At 32.5% G+C, this 20,773-nt stretch overlaps 1 protein-coding gene and 1 pseudogene across 1 annotated transcript; both read right to left on the bottom strand.

The window, feature by feature from the left end:
* Positions 1–1,297: 1,297 nt before the first annotated feature.
* LOC123208696 (uncharacterized J domain-containing protein C17A3.05c-like) lies at positions 1,298–1,924 on the bottom strand. The gene has a single exon (XM_044626216.1). It carries the CDS (start codon positions 1,922–1,924, stop codon positions 1,298–1,300), a length of 627 nt encoding a protein of 208 aa, XP_044482151.1.
* Positions 1,925–19,496: 17,572 nt separating this feature from the next.
* On the bottom strand, positions 19,497–20,336 carry LOC123209719 (annotated as a pseudogene).
* Between the last annotated feature and the right edge of the window lie 437 nt (positions 20,337–20,773).

The following is a 20,773-nucleotide window of genomic DNA, read 5'->3' as shown; positions in this document are numbered from 1 at the left end:
ACAAAACCGGGTCTCAGCTTGTCTTCAAACCCTCTTAGTTGAGTCATAAACACCTCCTCTTGCAAATCCCCATTGAGAAAAACATTATTGATATCAATTTGGTGAACTCTCCCGTCAAAAAACACTGTCAAGTTGAGCATAACTCTGACTATTGTTGCCATTACCACTAGACTAAAAGTTTCTAAAAAATTCACTATTGGAGTTTGTTGAAATCCCTTGGCACCCGCTCGCACTTTTTTTAACTCGCTTGCACCCTTTCGCATCCGCGTGTATCTTTTCACACCCGCTGGCACTCTTTCGCACCCATACACACTCTGTGTAGGTATGTTCATTATTTCATTACGATTTACAAATATTAATTTTTATATTAGAAATTAATCTGTTTTCGATTTATAAATATCAACAATTACACAAAAACTAATCTGTATACTCAATATGATAACATAGGAGAAAAAAAAAGATTGTTTATTAAAAACTACTTTGAATATGAAGTAATAAGGTAAAAAGTATTATTGGAATGAAAATTAAATTTATTAAAAAAAATAAGATCACTTAGAGTTTATCAAAAAAACATTTAAACGAAAAATTTCATATCTATTTTAATTAATTTATCTAGCAAAAGCAGTAAAACACAAACAGTTGAAAAACTAATATAATTTTGAGCATTATTTGTTAGCGAGAGAGACGTAACAGGGGCCCGTAGAGAGTTAGAAATAAGAAAATTTATAGTTAGTTTGGACCATTGAGGTACATATAGGCATGCGTGCAACGTCTTTGATTAGTTAATTAATTGACTACAGAATCACAATAACAATGATAATTAGGAGATCATTGGAAAATTTATTGAAAAAATTAGAAGCTGATTCAATGAATTCAACCACATATTTCCAGGATCAATGGCGGCAAGTGCAATAGCATCGGTCTTTCCGACGATGAATTCAAAGTGAAACAGGAAAATATTGGGAAACACATACACATCACCCTTATTAGAACTTTGGAGGTAAGTGTGTTATCGGTGTTGCAACCAACTGGAAGAGTATCCTCAACACATTATATGTCCATAGAAAATCATAGAATATATTATTCACTGAAGAGTTTCCTCCACAGGTAAAAATTACCTTAAAACTTGTAATATCATCATTAGTTTAGGTATATAAAACATAAAATAAAACTGGAAAAAGATGATAGAGCAAAATTTCTCCAACGATTACAGAGAGAGTTTTCAAAGAATTGAATTCCATTACATAATAGTGAATTACATTAATCAAAGTCCATTACAAAGCCAAAGGGGTTTGAACTATAACTTCACCATTACGAGAAACAACAATCTTTCTGGTCCCATTAGCTTGGAGAACCATTTTAATTCTGACGTTTCGTAAATTGCACCCTCCACGGCAACTGCAAGTTTCTTTGGTCTCGTGCTTCCGAACCCAGATGAAGATGTTCTTCTGAACTCAGATGAAAATGTTTTTCCAAATCCAGATGAAGAACGATCAGCTGCCTCTCGAGGCCGAGACTGACTGGAGATCGCTTCTTCACTTGTAGGCTTTGACGGTTTAGAATATTTAGAAGAATCAGACGCGGTGTGCGGTGACATATGAGGGCGTTTCTTGGAGCACAAGCCACTATCGTAGACTTGTCTTTTTGCAGGATCTATCAAAACTTCGAAAGCAGATTGAATGAGTAAGAAAGCCCCCTCTGCAGCAACAGAATGATTCTTGTCCGGATGCAACTTAAGAGCCATTTTCTTGTATTGTTTCTTGATCACGGTTGAATCGACTTGGACGTCACTCAAAGCAAGAAACTCGTACCAGGTGCTTTTCTTGGCGGCCATTTCGTGCACTTTGTAAGCCATGAAGTACTCATCGATGTTAGGTAATTCCGGATTGAACTCTTTGGCTGCTGTGACAGACCTGATCGCCATATGTATGTTGTTGAGTTTGAAGAACTCTTCGGCCCCATCTCTGGCCTTTACGGCCGCTAATATGAAAAGATCGCTAAGCATTCTGGCTCTGAGAAAGAGGGATTGTAGCTTTGTTTGATGAATGAAAGTGTTTGTTTTCTTGGAGAGATGGTTTGGCAAAAGATCGTAGAGAAAACAAGAGTACTGTATGTGTATCAGTTAATAAATAATTAGTTAATGGTTGTTATTATTGATTAAATGTGTACTGTATGTAACTGATGTCCACAAGTCAAACTATTTATGCATTAACATTTAGATATACAATAACATCAACAAAGCTGGTCATTTTTTAGAATTTTTTTCCCTATGGGCAAAACAACTCTGGGTGCAGTCACCTGTGGGATTCATTGTCAATCAGTTTTTTTAATGTCATCGAAAAATGTAACTGAAAAAGAAGAGAGGAGAGAAAAGAGAAAGAAATAATACATGTAAGCATTTTGTTATTCGAAAAAATCTCTCATTTTTTATTTGTATGCATCTAGAACTTTTTTTGGAGATCTATAACCACATTTATGTCCAATTGGAAGGCCTTGGCAAGAAAATCTGGATTAATTGGAGAATTTGATCCCAGTACGACGGTGGCAATAGTAATCATACCAGGGTACTAGCTGCCCAAACTGGAAAAGGCAACAATCCTGTTTTTTTGATATTGACTTGGAAGTGAATGAGACCAATCGAAAACATGAACATTTCACCCTTATTAAGAATTTTGCTGATTAGAGTATTGTTTGGATTGGAAGTGACGAAACGAACAAAAAGAATGCCCTCCTAGACAACAAGAATCTCAATGACAGTGGGGTGAGTGTGAGGTGGGTTTAGCCATAAGGTGCGAAGTCAATACGTGAAATGCCCAATATTTTTGGTAGGGTGCTTTAAATGAGAAATGATATAAAATAAGTAATATTTTTATAGTATTGAAAACATTTGGGGTAACATAAGATTAAGCAAATGTTTGGGGGTTTAAGGAAAATTTTCCATTGAAACATTAAATAAAGGAAAAGGCTTTTAGACTTACATTTTTTTAAAAAGGAAAAAGAGAAAGAAAAACAGAAGCAAAGGCGAGAAAGAGAAGAAAGAAAAGGGAAAGCAGCAGCGAGAAAGAGAAGAAGGAAAGGGGAAAGACGAGAAGAAGGAAAAAAAAAAAAGGGAGATGAAGACGGAAATAGAAAAGGAAATGGATGGGAAACGAGAAAAGGTACCCATTTTCCCCTTATTTTAGTTTTAGGTTTTAAGTTACTGTTCAAATTGGGGATTTCCAAAATTCTAATGTGTTGCTTCAAATTAAAGAGAAAAGGTAAGAACGGAGGAGGGATTAGTAGAGAATTTCAACACCGACTTTGAGTCTACTCAAATCAGTGAGTGAGAAACAAACTTTGAATTGAAATTTTATATTATGAAAATTTTATATTTTTATTTTTTAAATCTTTGACAAATGAAATTATTGATTTCATGGAATCTCTTATAAAAAATAGAATATTATGCATGTAGTTGATTTTGATTGTGAGTAACTATAGAGTGAAAGCCCACTTAATCCAATGTTGTGTATTATTATAAATTCTGAAGGTTAATTTAATTAATATTGTATGTGTGGCTGGGGAGCCGAAGTTGTTTAATTTGATTATGACTTAACTGAAATTTGGATATTTAATGTGTTGATATTTTGTGTAGCTATAAAGTTGGAAGGTATTTAGTTCAGTTTGACGGGTGAAGGAAATTGTTAAGAGTTGATTTAGTCGGTGTCGTGTATTGTTGTAGAGCTAAAAGATGTTTAGTCCAGTTTTATGCGATTGAAATTGCTAAATGTTATTTGAATATATATATGTTATGAGATTTTATAGTTAAAGGTTTTGTTATTCAGTTCCATGAAGGATTGAAATTGCTAAATAAATTGTTTATTGATATTGCTTGTGGTTGTAGAGTTGGATATTTAGTTTTGTTCTATGAGAGACTGAAATTTGCTAATATTATTTGGACTAATATTTTGTGAGGTTGTACAGTTGAAGGTTATATTACTCAAATTTCATGGATGATTGAAATAGCTGAATAAATTATTATTAATATTATGCGTAGCTGTAGAACTGAAGAATCTTAATTCAATAATGAATATGACTAGGTGGTTAGCCTAACTTAGTGATGGAAAGGTTATCAAAATGGTGTTGTAGTTGGATGTAGACTTAATATAGTTTATTCAATATGGTGAGAGTGTGACTACTTGATAATGATTATTTTTAATCTATTACTGAGTTATTGTGTAATGAATATAACATTAAAATATGGTATGACATGACCCATCCCGACCTGCTAATCCTATAACCTTTGAGAATACTATTATAGGCTTAGAAGGACGAAATGCATCCTGTATTCTTGTTTGAAAAACTTTTCTACACCATATCCTAACACGTAAAATAATATCATCTATAGGCCTCCGACCTTTATATGAGTATATGTCAAAATACATCCTGATTAAAGCCAAGAAATCATAAAATAAACCTGAAATCAAGCCTCCGGCCTTATCACATACATGACAAAATAATTTACATTTTTACTCATTTCAAAAATCATGAGAATATTGTAATTAGGCCTCCGGCCTTTCAACATTTCATAAGTTTATCAAAAAAACAACAAAAAGTTTATATCCAACACTAAATATGCTACACCGTGGCACAACCCAATGAAACACTATCCAACACGATCTGGAGGATGTCCTGGAGGGAGGAAAACATTTATAAGGGTGAGCTAAAAGCTCAGTGAGTAAGAAATTTAAATCCTTGAGAATATTAATGCATGTCAAAGTATAATAGTATGCCATAATATGAGCCACACACTATGCTAATTATGCTTAAACCACATGCTTCTCATGTACATTAACTTGAAATGTTCATCACACAATAACATCACATAAGTTGATTGTCACAAGGATGAAATTAATCATACTACCTTTATCTCATAGTAACATATCAATCATTCATGAATTTCCACTTCCAACTCAATAGCAATACTATCTTTATCTTATAAGTTTCCTTCCATATCAAGATTTTAAAATATAAAGATATCACACCATTCTCATATAAAGATAGACATCAAAATATCATATAAAAGGAAATCTGTCATACCCAGGGGTGTCGCCACCTAGGCAGAGCAAGAGGAAAACAACTGTCATACCCAATATAATCTCTCACGGGCAGAGCCTCAAATCTGTCATACTTGGCATGAAATAAAACACAAGCAGAGCACTAAATTCTGTCATACCTGTATAGATATTGCACAGGCAGAGCATCTAAATTTGTCGTACCTGACATAAATATTGCCCAGACAAAACATTTTATTGCATAATAAGTAATAACCAAATCTTATCACCATATATATATAAGAAAATGACTTGATATTATGACCTTTTTGGACAATACTCATCGGCAAGCGCCACAACCACCATAAGCAAATGTAAATCACACATGAATCTCAAGTAAACACTTCCAACTCACATAAAGCTCAACTAAACACTTCCAAATCAACCACAACACAAAACATCAATTTAATAATTTCTGGAATTCACTTGGTCACCACATTACTTAATTAAACATTCTGAATCCACTGAATAATGTAACATTTACTTTGTAGCCACCCAAATCCTAAATCCATAACATGCATTAAAGAAACTATATATATATATATATATATATTTGAGAGATTTTCACCAATCTAGGCTACTATTTTTCAAGGTTTCACAATAATTACCATAAAATTTCACAAGATTATAAATGAAATTTATGCCCAAAAATTATAAAAAAGGAAAAATCTATTCCCACTCACTGATTTGGGTTGTCTCTATGCCAGGGTTGAAATCTCTTGCTAATTCTCCTTCTTCTTCACCTAATCAAACCAATTTGAAATAATATGGTTAGAATTTTGAAAATCCCTAAATTGAACAAATATAACAAACCCTAAAAATTTTTGAATAAAAATTGAATATCCCAACCCCTTTTCCTATCAAATTCTTTTCCCTTCCTTCTCCTTTTCCTTTCTTTTCTTCTTTTTCTTTTTCCTTCTTTCTTTTCTCCTTTTCTTCTCTCTTTTGCTTTTCCTTCTTCTCTTCGTCGGTGGCTCTGGAGTTTTTTTTCGTTGAAGAAATAAAGAAACTAAGCCTAATGGCTTAATTAATATATGGAAAATTTCCCTTAAGCCCATACTTTTAAAAAAAAAATTCACATAGCCCCCTTAAGTTTCCTATAACTATTTTTTTTTTGTCTTTCTCTGGGCATTTCATGGTAACACTCAAATATTCTTGGCAAATGCATATCATGTGATAAGTGCTCTGCCCGTGTAGTGCTTTATGTCGGGTATGACAGATTCCAGTTGCTTTGTCTATGCAGTGTTTTATGCCAGATATGACCGATTTCTACTGCTCTGCATGTACAGTGTTTTATGTCAAGTATGACATATTTCAGTTGCTTTGTTTGTGTATTATGTCAGACATGACAGATTTTAGTGCTCTACCTAAGCAAGATTACAAGATGTCGGGTATGACAGTTTCCTCGCTCTGCCTGTGTAAGGGATACTCACCAGGTACAACAGATTTCTTCTAGAGAATATAAGTGGTGGTGTATAGCTCAAGTTATTGTTTTGGGGAGGGGTTCATATTAAGAAAGAAATAAATATGAGTTGTTACTAATCAATTTTTCCATTTAAATATGACCTTCCCTAAACATTTTTAACATTAGTGCAACGTTTTCACAAAATTTAACATTTGTATTATTTTGGTAAGAACTCTAATGGTAATTCAAGGACGGTGTTTCTTAATAAAACTTAATTATCAACAATAAATGATTTTATTTTAGTGTCGATGGTTCAGTTTCTTCTTAGAAATTTAACATCTTGGTTGGCTAATATATTATGAAACTGTTATATGTTCCTTCATATATAAACATTTAGTTATTCTAGAATTGTTTTATAACTGTCCACTTACTGAGCTTTTAGCTCACCCTTATAGAAATTGCCCCTTTAGGACATCTCCAAGGTTATGTCAAGCCGTGATTCTGCTCAAGGTTGTGCCACCATAGAACATCTTCCATCGGTGTCGTATTTGTTGTGTATATGGATCTTGTGAATTTATGCAAAAAAAAAAAAAAAATTGAATGGCTAGAGGTCTAACAAAAAACTTATTCTCATGTTTGAATGGAATATAAGATGTATTTATATGTGTGTGTGTGTGTTTTGTGGAATATTTTAGCAGCTTTACAGGATACGTCTCGACCTCCTAAGTCTCATAAGAGTGTTCGGATATTACAAGTTTAGTAGGTCAAGATAGGTCCTGTTAATATGGGTACTCAAAATGCTAAGATTGGAATTTCATCGACACTTACGACCGTAGCAATTGAACCAACTGGATTGTTAATTTGTATTTCTAGGTAATTTAACTGAAAAAGAGAAATCCTACGCTTTGGCAAGTTAAGGATCCTTGCAGAGCTTTCCATTCAGAAACACTACATTAAGGAATCAAATCAATAAGAATTTATGCCAAGGTACATAATGGTTAAGAGTTAGCTAGTTTAAATTAATAAATAGAAAAAGAACTTAGTAGAAAATTAAAACTAGGGCTATTTGGTTCACCGATGGCAAGATTTAAACTTGATACCTTATCAAATCAAGTTCACTTTTGTATTGCATTAACACATATGCTGACATATGAAATGTTGTTGACATATCACATATGAGGTTTGAAGTATGCTATGTATATTCAAAATAAGTACCAGATTGAGTATCAGTGAAAATGTGTTATTATGTGATTGAGTAATACCTAATCATATAGTGATATATTATTATTATACATTTTAAATGCATATAACATTACTTATACTTCAAAGGTCAATAATATTTTGTTTGTCAACATATGTGCTAATGCAATATGAAAGTGAAATGGACTAGATGACACACAAATTATATCAATTGATAAGGTACTGGGTTCAAGTTCTAACATTTATATTCTCAGTTAACACATTATACATTATTTCTCAAGCTAGAATCAATCTAATGGCACTAACATCTCTCTTTTGAATCTTACTCTAAGTACTATCAATTGTTCCCTCTGGCTTAATATCCTTTAATCTTTCATTTAACACTTATTACACTAATAAATCTTGAATGGCATTTCATCAAATAGTGAACTTTCAAATTTCAAAATAACGGAGATCCTTACATTTTAAGATATTAGTTTCACACAAAGTAAGCCTTGAAACTCTTTTCTTGAATCAAACTCTTTCTCATATTAGGCTTGCCTTTTCCACATTGCGAACTTCACTTTAATGCCACTTGTTAATATTAAAAAAATTACATAGAACTCCAACTAACAAATAATATAGAGCAAATCAAAACAAAGAACACATAAATATCTGATTCAACCCAACCTAAAGTGATCTACGACAAATTTTATCCATTAATTAAAAAATCTTTATAACTATGTGACCTTTAGAACAAGGAAAATCATAAAATTCCTGGTAACACTCAAACCCAAAAACCCAATTACACCATTAATTTAATAACCACTATGTATCCTATTGGTTTTATTTACTCTTTTTAAAAATAGTCCAACTTAAAACAAAATAGCCTATTTGTAAGAGAAGACAAAATTTCTTACAAATCAAGTTTACAAATATCATGAGACAAATTTATTTATTGGGAAAAAATATATTGTTGGACAAAGATTCAAGGCGCAATCACAACAATTGTCTACAAGATACAAACAAAATCCATTGGTTGACCCCCTATTATCAAGGTTGTTGGTTCTGTAGGATCGAATGACCTAAGAGGAGGGCTGAATTAGACAATTTTAAAACAATCTTTATCAAATTTGAGAATTAAAGCAATTTATTCAAATCAATAAATGTTGCCTATTTTTAATCCAATTTATGAGAATAACTAAAATATTCCAAATAATCAATACAATCAAAATAACATAACATAAAGTATGAGTTTAAGGGAAGAGAAAATCAAACACGTGATGTATAGTGGTTCGGCTCAACCCGGCCTACGTCCACTCCTCCAAGCTTTCTCCCTTGGAATATTCCACTAATTCTTGATTGACCTAAACCTCAACCAAGCTTTTCTTCACAACCAAAATAGCTTCCAAGATGCTATTAACCTTTACAAATGTTGAAACTCAATTTCTCTTATAAGAAATTTTCTAATCTCTCCAAGAGTGAACTTCACTCTTTTATAGCACGAATTTTAGTACAAAATTGAAATATGATCTCTCTCAAGAGTTTATATGAAAGTTAAAGTTTAATACAACCCAATGCAAATGAAATTACAAAGTGTATGAGCAAGGGTTTTGATTAGAGAGAAGAATTTGCAAGTAAATAGCTCAAAACTAATTTGCTCTCAAATATATAAAAGTTTTTTGTGGCAAAAGTTCTTTTCGAATGAATTTGATTGGGTTTATATAAGGGAAAATGAGGAAAGTTACCGTTGTGCACAAAGAATAGCCGTTTTAATTTTCCAGAAAATACACAATTCGATTGACCAGATGTAACTCGGTCAACCAGATGTGACGTGGCACTTCCGTGGAGCTTACATGACACTAGTCGTTGAAAAAATTCAAACCAAAATTCGATCGACCGAATTTAATTCTATTGACCGAATTTTTGGAAGCCAAAATATGTGGCTTCTAGACAATTCGAAAGCTGATTCAGTTGGTCAAATACGGTTGACCAAATTTTATTGCATTTTACCCCTTAAATTTTCAAAAATTATATTTGACCCTTAAAACTTTGAAAAGTGACAATTTAACCCATTTTTGAAAATTTTTTCAAAACCAATTTTAAGATATGAAAATATAGTTCACAAAACTTCATCATTTTAAAAGAATTAATAAAATTTGGTGAAAAAATTGGCTTTGAAAAATGACATTTTAACCCAAAATGTGAAAGATACGAAAATGAGTTTTTCAAGTGAGCTATCCCATGCAAATAAATATTCTAATCAAAACGAATGCTCCAAATTACAAACATGTCTGCCTAAACTTGAGTGTTTCTTCAAATCTTCAAGAATTCTTCAATTGAGTCTTCTCTTTCATTTTCATCTTAAAACTCCTTCAAGTGCATTAGATAAATTCTTGCAATCTAAGTTCACACTCAAATAAAATCATTAGTTAATATGCTAAGGGACATATTAGTTTGTTATCATCAAAATAAGAGCATATTTAGTTCTTGAGTTAACAATCTCCCCCTTTTTGATGATGACAAACACATATGCACTTCAAGGAATTTTATAAAATATATCAATGAATGTATTTCCTTGAAGTTAAGAAACACTTGATCTTTTAAGAAATTTTGCAAGAGTTCACCTTAAAAAATCAAGTTTCCTCCCCCTAAATATATGCAAATAATAATATGTTCAACATTAATCTCATCAATCACATATATTCTTATCAAAATATCCACAATATCCACAACATATATCTTCATCAAAATATCCACAACATCAATGAAATGAAAGTAGCAATCGCCAATCAAACTTTTTTCCCCTTTTGTCATTATCAAAAAGAATAAGGCAATGGATAAAATGATCTAATCAAGGAGACAAAAATAATATAAAAGCAAATGATCACCAAAATGGCCCAAAAATAATCATTAAGACAATATCTAAATATATCAATGATCATCCACATCAATGCATGAAGACAATGGCTAAATGGAGATAAACAACAAAATAAGAGTATATATAAGGAAAGTCCATACATGACAAAAATATAATGAAAGATAGAGATAATCAGCAAAATAAGAGTATATGAGAAAAGTCCATACATAACAAAAAATGTAATGAAAAATATAGATAAACTAAGAAGGCAGAGGAAAACGACAAAGAAGCTCATCGATGCCACCCCAGAGCTTAGCAATACTGGTACAAACATCAACAAAATCAGAGCGAACCTCAGCACGAAGATCAGCAAAATCAGAACAAACCTCAGTATGAAGATCAGTAAAATCAGAGTGAGCCTCAGCACAAAGAGCAGCAAGCTTAGCAGATAAAAGAGAGATAGGATCAGCAGCTGAGGAAGAGGTCAGCTCAACAGATAAACTCACTCTAATAGCCATTCGAGATCTCTTACTAAAAGGACGTGTCTGTAACTCGAATGAATCACGATCCTCATTTGCCAAAGCATCATAATTATCAATATCAGGGCATCAGCTAGAGTATCAGGTGTCTGGGGCTCAACATACATATCAGCGCCTAGATCGGTGGAAACCTCTCCTCCACCGGGTACTAGCTCAGAAATATGACGCTAGACATCATTTCATCTCACTTGTATGAATTGGGGATCATTTGGACTGTTAAATATTGTATGAACCATAAGGACTACTTTACCAAATAAACAGAAAAGATAGTTTTTGTCACTGATTTTATCTCACGTTTTGACTGCCTTATCTATCAAATTATGAGTGCTATTATAGCTTGTTGGAAAGATCTTTGAATCCTCTTTTCAAAGATATATAGCTTGTATGAATTAGAAACCGTTTAGGCTATTAAATTGTATGAAAAAGAAGGTTGCCTACCAAATGACTGTTTTGTGAACAGTATTTCGTAGTTTTTGGAAAGAAAGAAAGAAAGAAAAGGAGGAGAAAAAGGAAAAGAAGAAAGAAAGAAAAGAAAGGAAAGGAAAGGAAAGAAAAGAGAGAAAAAGAAAAGAAGAAGAAAAGAAAGAAAAGGAATTTGGGCTCAAGATTCAGAGGTCGTCCCAAGAGTATGGTCTTGTGAGTTATGAATAGATTTAGATGGAAGCAAGATTAGTAAGATATAAGACACGCATGCATGTTATGAACTATGAGGGGGCACTTTACACTACACCACCCGTAGTAGGACACGTCCATAGTAGGACATAGACCCATAATAGGGTCCGCTCGTAGTAGAGCATGCTCATAGTAGAACTCAAATCAGATTCAGAAATGGTGTAGTGAGAGAAAGAAAGAGAGCTCGAGCTTAGCAAAGTGCCAAATCCCTATAGTTAGCTTCCAGAAAGTATCAAATAGACACCAGATGAGACAAAGTATAACCCAAATAGTAAAACATGAACTAGATTATCCCCTCGAGTTCTTATGGGGATTATGAGTAAGGTTGAGTCTCGAGAGTGAGTTAGAACAAGAAAGGAGATAGTTTACTTAATTTTTTTCCCTTATTGAGTGTTCTTATCTCTCACTTCCTTCTCTTTCCTGATTGCAGGTACAGGTGATTGAGGTAGCTGCAAGGCAGGGTCAGGTCAATGAAGATAGATCTGACTAGAGCAGGTTATCTCTAGTTTATATTACATACATACAGTGGTATGTTCTTATCGACTTTTGACCTTTTTGAGATGATTGTACAGTTGTATATGATTACTCCATATTTTCAGATGCTTTCAGATGAGTTTTCATGAGTATATACATCTTTTGTTCACTTCCAGATTTTCAGTTTTCTTAGAATACTTTCTAAACACTTTTAGTGATACGTTTATTTTAAAGTATTTTAAAAGAAAAAAATAGATGCTCCAGATATTAATTCGTAATATTTCTCCTTCGATAGGTAGTACTTCTAGGGAAGGGTGTTACAAACATCTTTTATTCACTTCTAGATTTTTAGTTTTCTTGGAATACTTTCTAAACATTTTTAGTGATGCATTTATTTTAAAGTATTTTAAAAGAAAAAAATAGACGCTCCGGATATTAATTCGTAACATTTCTCCTTCGATAGGTAGTACTTCTAGGGAGAGGTGTTACATATCCATACCTAGTATTCTCTTTGCAGGACCCAAGTCTTTCATTTCAAATTCAGAATTCAACATACATTTCAAATCAAGTAAAACATTCATATCCTTAGAAGCTATAAGCATGTCATCTACATAAATCAGCAAATATACAAAACTATCATTTTCAATTTTCTTAAAATAAACATAATGATCATAACTGCATCTAGAAAATCCAATTGAAAGAACAAAATCATCAAATCTTTTGTACCATTGTCTAGGTGACTGTTTAAGACCATACAAAGATTTATGAAGTAAACAAACCTTATTTTCATTACCAGGTTTCACAAACCCTTTAGGCTATTCCATGTATATTTGTTCTTCTAATTTTCCATGCAAAAAGGCAATAGTAATATTCATTTGTTCTAATTCTAAATCAAATAGAACAACAACAGATAACATTAGTCTAATAGATGTATGCTTTACCACATGAGAGAATACCTCATTATAATCAATGCCTTCTCTTTGTGAGAAGCCTTTAGCAATAACTCTTGCTTTAAATCTTGCTTGTTCAACACCAAGTTTACCAAGTTTTCTTTTGAAAACCCATTTACATCCAATTATCTTTTTACCTTTGCGTCTATCTACAAGTGACTATGTGTGATTTTTCTGTAGAGAAGCCATCTTAGTCTTCATAGTTTTCATCCAATCATCTCTGTATTTACTTTTACACACTTGCTTGAAATTAATAGTTTCATCTATTTCTATCACATCACCTATCTGTAATGCATATGAAATGAGATCTGTATGTGCATACCTAGAAGGTAATCTGATAGTTTTTGACGCTGTTGCCAATGGCTCACAAGTATACAAGTCAATCAAGTAATATAGAAAGATGTCGGTCTCACAGAGATTGGTTGTTGAATACTAGCTTGTTTTATAGTTTAAATTAGCTAGAGAAACAAAAATGCTATGGATTGGGATTGAATTAAAAAAAATAAAATAAATCAACTAACTAAATCGAAATTATCAAAGGAAAATAATTACCTAACAAATTAAAAGTGAAATACCAATTATAGAGAAGCCTAGGGTTTATGATTTCACTATCAATTACTAAAAAATCAGTAACGAATCCAATTAAAATCAATAATAAGATGAATTGTTGATGGTTGATTATCCTATTTTACCCAATTCCTCTCTCAAGGTTAATTAGGCGTGTTAAGATTAAAAGCTTACCTACTTTCGTGGTATGTTGTTAATCAAACCTATTAATTTCTATGACAATCAATTTACCCACAAAAAGTTTATATTTATCTCTAAATAAAACCCTAGGTTTAGCAAAGGCATGAACTAAACGGGTATGTATTTCTCAATATCACACTCCAATCTATAAACAAGCATGGTATTGGGCCCTAACACCAAGCAAGAAGTTAAAATCACAATTGTTAAATCGAATATTTATCATCATTAATTAAAATCAAAACTCATTACATAATCCTTGAGAATTTATAGATTCATCATAAACCCTAGCAAAGGAAATTAGCTATTCATGGTTATAAAATTCAAACTACAAGATAAAGTTAGAGAGAAAAACATTTTGAATCAATGAAAGAAGATAATAAGAGAGATAAGAAAAACTCTAAAGTCTTCCAATCTTGATTCTCTTGGGTCTTTTATCCTTAAGCTTGGATCTTCCCTCCTCTACTTGTTTATTGAAGCTTTCTCTCTCTAAAAATCCTTTGAGCTGTTGTATATTTGATTCCCCCTTTGGAGAAGATGTAATTTTCTTTTTATACCTGTCACTTAACCCTATTTTTTGTTTTCTTTTTTTTTTATTTATGCCTAGTAATTATGGGCACCAATTATGACCATAAGACTGCCCATAATTACTCTCTGCCTCTTGATGTAAATCCTTCTCATGTGCTTCTTTAAGCTTCCATTTCCACTCTAAAAGGGGCTTGAATGACTCCAAATCATCTACAAATATAATTCAAAGAACAAAATAAGATCAAGCCATCAAGATTAAATAAAACTTAAAGAATTTGACAAAATGGACCAAAATTCACTTTAAAACTATATTATTATAACCCTATTTGTGTGTATTTCATACACACATCAATTTCCCTTCTAACCCTATCTCTAGTAAGCTGATAATTGGACAAATTATGACCACTATCAGATTAAGGACTCTCTTCTTGACTCAGTAGTGGTGGTTGCTGATTCAAGTATGAGATTTCGTACTTTGAAGCACAAATTGAATCCAAACCTAATTTAGGTCCACCATTAGACTTTTGAGACTGCCTATGAAAACTAAACTGTGGCGTCTCCACCTCAATTTGAACCTGTCCTAACTGACTATTAACAAATAAGTCTTTATAAAATTTTGATTCATTAAAGACTACATCTCTACTTATCACACATTTTTTATCATCAATCAACCACAATTTATAGCCTTTTGTATCTGTAGGATAACCCAAAAAAACAGCTTTTAAAGTCGTAGGATTTAATTTTCCCTGATTTACATGAACATATGCAAGACATCCAAAGGGTTTCAAATGGCTTAATGATGGTGGTTTTTTATTCCAAAGTTCTATAGGTGTTTTAAAATTCAATGTAGATGAATGTGATCTATTAATCAAATAACATGCATTGGCAACTGCCTCTGCCCAAAATGTTTTGCTTAAACCTGAATCTGCCATTATACACCTAACTTTATTCATAATGGTTTTATTCATTCTTTCAGCTAACCCATTTGTTGAGGTGTTTCAGTACATGTTATGTGCCTAAGTATTCCTGCTTTCTTACAAAAATCTGAAAAAGGTTTATTACAAAATTCCAATCCATTATCTATTCTTAAAACCTTTATTTTTTTGTTAGTTTGATTCTCAACAAGTGTTTTCCATTCTTTAAAATAGTCAAAGGCTTGATCTTTATGTTTTAAAAAATATACCCATACCCTCCTAGAGTAATCATCAATAAAGGTTATAAAGTAATGAGAATTAGCCAAAGAATTAGGGATCTGTGGAGATCCCCACAAATCATAGTGTATATACTCTAAAACATCCTTAGTTCTTTGAGAAGCAGAGGTAAATCTAAGTTTATGTGACTTACCTAGAACACAATTTTCATAGAAATCCAAATTACCAATCTTATCAAGATTAATCAATTTCTGTTTACAAAGTTCATGCAATTCAACAACACTTATATGTCCAAGTCTTTTATGCCACAAAACAGTTTCATCAGATTTAGGATTTAAATTCATAGAATCTAACATAACAAAACCTTCTAAGATGTACAACCCCTGATTCAATTTCCCTTTCATAACCACTAAGAACCCTCTCATTACCTTAAGAACACCATTTTCAGATTTAAAAACATATCCATTTGAATCTAGAGTACCTAAAGAGATTAAATTCCTCCTTAGTTTAGGCACCAACCTCACATTTTCAAGAATTTTAATAGAACCATCATGCATTTTAAATTTGACACTACCAACAGCAATAACATCACATGACTCATCATTTCCCATTAATACTTTACCTCTATTCAAGTATTTAATGTTAGTTAGCCAATCTTTCCTAGGTGTCATGTGAAAAGTGCAGCCTGAATCCATAACCCATTCCTCACTAAACATTCTCTCTGTTAATGTAAGAACCTCAACACTCATACCTTTCTAGGAAATTTACTATGTCATGGTTTTCATAATTGTTATTATTATTATACAATTTTTTTTTCTCTGGGCAGTTCTTCTTAAAATGACCCTCTTTATGACAATATCAACAAGTTTTTTTACTCTTAGATTTGGATCTAGAGGTTTTCCTATTTTTCTAATTATTTCTCTTTTCAGTCCTACCTCTAACCTGAAACCCTTCATTGATTGCCTTCCTTTCAAATTTAATTTCTAAATCTTTTGATTTTAAGGCACCCAATACATCATCTAAAGATAAAGACTCTCTACTATATTTTATTGTAGCTTTAACATCTTTAAAAGAATCAGGTAAAAAGTTCAAGATGATTATTGATTGGTTTTCATCAGATATCCTCTCTTCTATATTAGCCAAACTAATGACAATTTTATTAAATTCATCTAGATTATTATCAAGAGATTTATTAGAATCCATTTTAAAACCAAACAATTGTTCTTTCGGATAGATTTTATTAGTTAGGGACTTAGTCATATACAGTGACTCTAATTTCAACCAAATCTTTGTAGCAGTGTTTTCATTATCAACCTGTCTTAAGACATTGTCAGATAAATGCAAGATAAGAAGATTATATGCAGTTTCTAAAATTTCAGATTTCAAATCAGGGTCTATATTTTCAGGGAGAGTAGATTCACCACCCAATGCCTTAGCACATTTTTGATGAACAAGAACAACATGCATTTTCTTTCTCCACATATTAAAATCACCCTTCCTATCAAATCTCTCAACATCAATATTTGTTTGAGCCATTGTTAATCAAGTATTTACTAATTCAGTTCTTTACAAGCCACAATAATAGAAAGAGATCAAAACAAGCCATTTACTTATTTTTATTTCTTTAAGCCACAGTGACAAAATATCTAACACATGAACAGTATAGTCACAATCAACAAACAAAGAACAAATAGCAAGCAAAATAATTTTAGCTCTTTCAAAACGACAATATCAGAATGTAAAGAACAACAAGATAAACAAATCTTGAACCAAGAAACACTCTAAACAATTTTTCTCAAACAAGAATAGCAATATTCAACTCAAGAGTGCTCTGATACCACTTGTTAATGTTTTATTTTATCAAGTTTGAATATTAATCAGAGTTTCGGATCGATTTTCAATTAAGAATTGTACAAGAATCATATAATAAACCATACACAAATCAACACACCAATATTTACTTGGTTCGGGTTCAAAAGATTAGAACCCTACATCTAAGGCAGAGGAATCCTCTAGCAAATCTACTAATTAGTAAGAAAAATAGTATAACTTACAGATTCAGAAGCCAAACTAGCATTACAGACACAAATGGAAATGAATCCAACATTGTTGACTCGAATCCTTCCTAAACCCGAGCATCACAGCGACCTTGTACACTGACTCAAGTGTTTAGACAGTTAGATCTATGAAAATATAGTGGATTCATGCATTTTCTTTAAACTCTAGCAGAGAAGAATAGAGGAATCTAGAGAGAAAATATTTCACACCCAAAAGGCTGGCTTTTTTCTTTCTAAAGAAACAGCCAACGTAAAAGACTTTCTCACCTCCTTTTCTCAAAACCAACTAATGTTTTATAACCATTAGTTAAATTAGTTAAAGCATTTAACCAAGAAAAAACAAAACTACCCTTGGACAATAACTATAGCCTAAACTTTGCTCCTTATTTACAAGACTGCCATTAGTTTTGTCACAGATTCACAATTCTAGACAAAGCTTAAAACATGAACGTTGTAGAGATCTTGCTTGGCTTTCCATAGCATCTTGAATCGTCTCATTTGGAGCTCAGATGAGAAAATTATGCCAAAAATATAGAGACGTGTCAAAACTGTTCAAAAATTGTGAACTTAATCCCGTTTTGCTCCAAATGCTACCTAAATCAAAATATAAACTTAATAAGTATAATTGGGCATAAAATAAACATAAAAGACTAAGTATTAAGGAGACAAAATTTAGCATTATGTTGTCTTATCGTTAAACTTTCATCGGTAGTGACAATGTGATTGTGTGGGAGTTCTTGTCTAGCACAACTGTAAAGGGTCTTAGTGCTTCTATGGTGTCATTTTCTTTTCCCTTGAAAATGTTGAACTTGAATGAGAGAATTATGTTATGAGCACTTTCAAGTTAGTGTGCAAGATGGGGTTGTGGTTTTAAGTATAATTAACTTGGGTTGGATTAAGTAAAGCTATAGTTAGGATGTTTCCAATTCTTTTCCTCTAGAATTTAACATCTGTGTATTGTTGATATATCATGACATATTACTTATTCTTTCTGACATGCATTCAATATTCTCAAAAGGATTTAAATTGCCCACTCATTGACCCCTTTTAGCTCACCCTTATAAAATTTTTCCCTCCAAGACATCTTTAAGATCATGCATAATAGTGTTTCATTAGGTAGTGCCATGACAACATCTTCAGTAGGTGTCTCATTTCATAGAAACTTATGAAATGTTGAAAGGGTAGAGGCTTAACTAAACTATTTCCGTGATTTTGAATTGAATCAAGATGTAAAATTATTTTGGTATGTATATGGTAAGGCTGGATACCTGATTAAAATTTATTTCATTATTATTATTTTTTTAATTTGCAACCAAGTTGTTATTTTGGTATGTAAATATGGTAAAGACGGAGGCCTATATATGATGTTCCAATAAGTGCTAATATATATTGCAGAAATTCCTAAACAGATTTATAGGATGCATTTTAGCCTTCTAAACCCTATAAGTGTGTCTTTGGAGGTTATGGGATTAGCGGGCTTCGATGGGTCTTGTCAAACACTCAAACCCAAAAATCCAATTACACCATTGATTTAATAACCACAATCTATTTTATTGGTATTTGTTATTATTTTAAAGAATAGCCCAACTTAAAATAAAACAACTTATTTATAAGAGAAGAGAAATTTTCTTACAAATCCAGCTTACAAACATTATTATGAGACAATTTATTTATAAGGGAAAAAAAACAATGTTGGACAAAGATTCAAGGTAAAATCTCAACAGTTGTAAAGATACTATAAATTACAAAGATATTTACGACAAAAATAAGAGAATAGAGAAGAAAGATGGACACAATATTATATCAATATCTGATAAAATTAACTAAGTGGAGGCAAATATAAACGTGTAACCACTTTATTACACCATTGTAATAATAAAACAGACAAGCGTTATTCAAACAGCAGAAGCTAATTCACTGCATTTGACACATTTATCTAATTATCCATCTTAAATTTTGCCTCAAGATCTTTCACCACTTTCACATCCAACTGGAAGGCCTTGGCAAGAAAATCTGGATTAATCGGAGGATTTGATCCAAACACAGCACTGGCAATGGTAATCACACCGGGGTTCTGACTGCTCAAACTAGAGAAAGCGAGAGTATTTGTTTTTCTGATATTGACTTGGAAGTGAATGAGACCAATGGGGAAGACGAACAGATCACCCGGGTTAAGAATTTTGCTTATAAGTGTATGATTGGTATCGGAAGTGACGAACCCAACGAAAAGAGTGCCCTCCAGGAGGACAAGAATCTCAGTGGCACGAGGGTGAGTGTGAGGTGGGACTTCGCCATAAGGTGCAAAGTCAAGGCGGGCAGCTGAGATGCCAAGAGTGTTAAGTCCTCGAATTTGGTCTACTGTCACAGCTGTGACATTTGAACCAAGTGGATTGTTTGTATTTCCTGGCGTTTTAACTGAAAAGAAGAAGTCCTCAGCTTTGGCGAGGTTGGGGTCCTTGCAAAACTTCCCATTCACAAACACTGTATAAAACAATCAAATCAGTAAGAATGAACCCTCAGTTAATTTCATAAATGAGAAGTTATATACAGAAAGAGAAGTGAGTATATACCAGCGTTCTTTGGTTCATCGATGGCTACACAGATGTCCTGAAGCGGACTGGGTCAAATGCGGAGACAAATGAGGAAGCCAAGGCCAAAAGAACGAAAGTTTGCAGAAACCCTTTCATTGTGATCACGCACTCTATATTCTTCAAGTAATTTTGCTCGTTGAGGGGTGAGAAATGCTGAAGGCTAACTTCTCTATTTATAAGTGAAAATTATAGAATCAGTCTCTATTGTTTTTCCCTGCTCGAAGCAAATAAGGAGGAGTCTAGCCGGTTGCTAAGTCTTCATTGGCTATCTTTTTCTTAGTTTATAGTCGTTGTTGATTAAGTTAAAATTTTAAGTTCTTCATTGCTTACATCAACACTACATTTTATCCATGGAAATGGTCCTCCATTATATTTTTGTGCTAATTATTTTTATCCTAACTGTTCATCTACTGATATTTGTTTATGAAATCTCTGACAATTTTTTGGTAACATACATATCAAGTGCTTGTTGATTACGGAGATTAATCCCCCTTCCTGGAAGTGTCAAAATTTAAGGGAGATAATTCTGGAAA

The sequence above is a fragment of the Mangifera indica genome, chromosome 2, assembly GCF_011075055.1.
Source record: "Mangifera indica cultivar Alphonso chromosome 2, CATAS_Mindica_2.1, whole genome shotgun sequence".
NCBI lineage: Eukaryota > Viridiplantae > Streptophyta > Magnoliopsida > Sapindales > Anacardiaceae > Mangifera > Mangifera indica.
The sequence above is the reverse complement of the archived record's forward strand: the minus strand, read 5'-3'. Positions and strand labels throughout refer to the sequence as shown.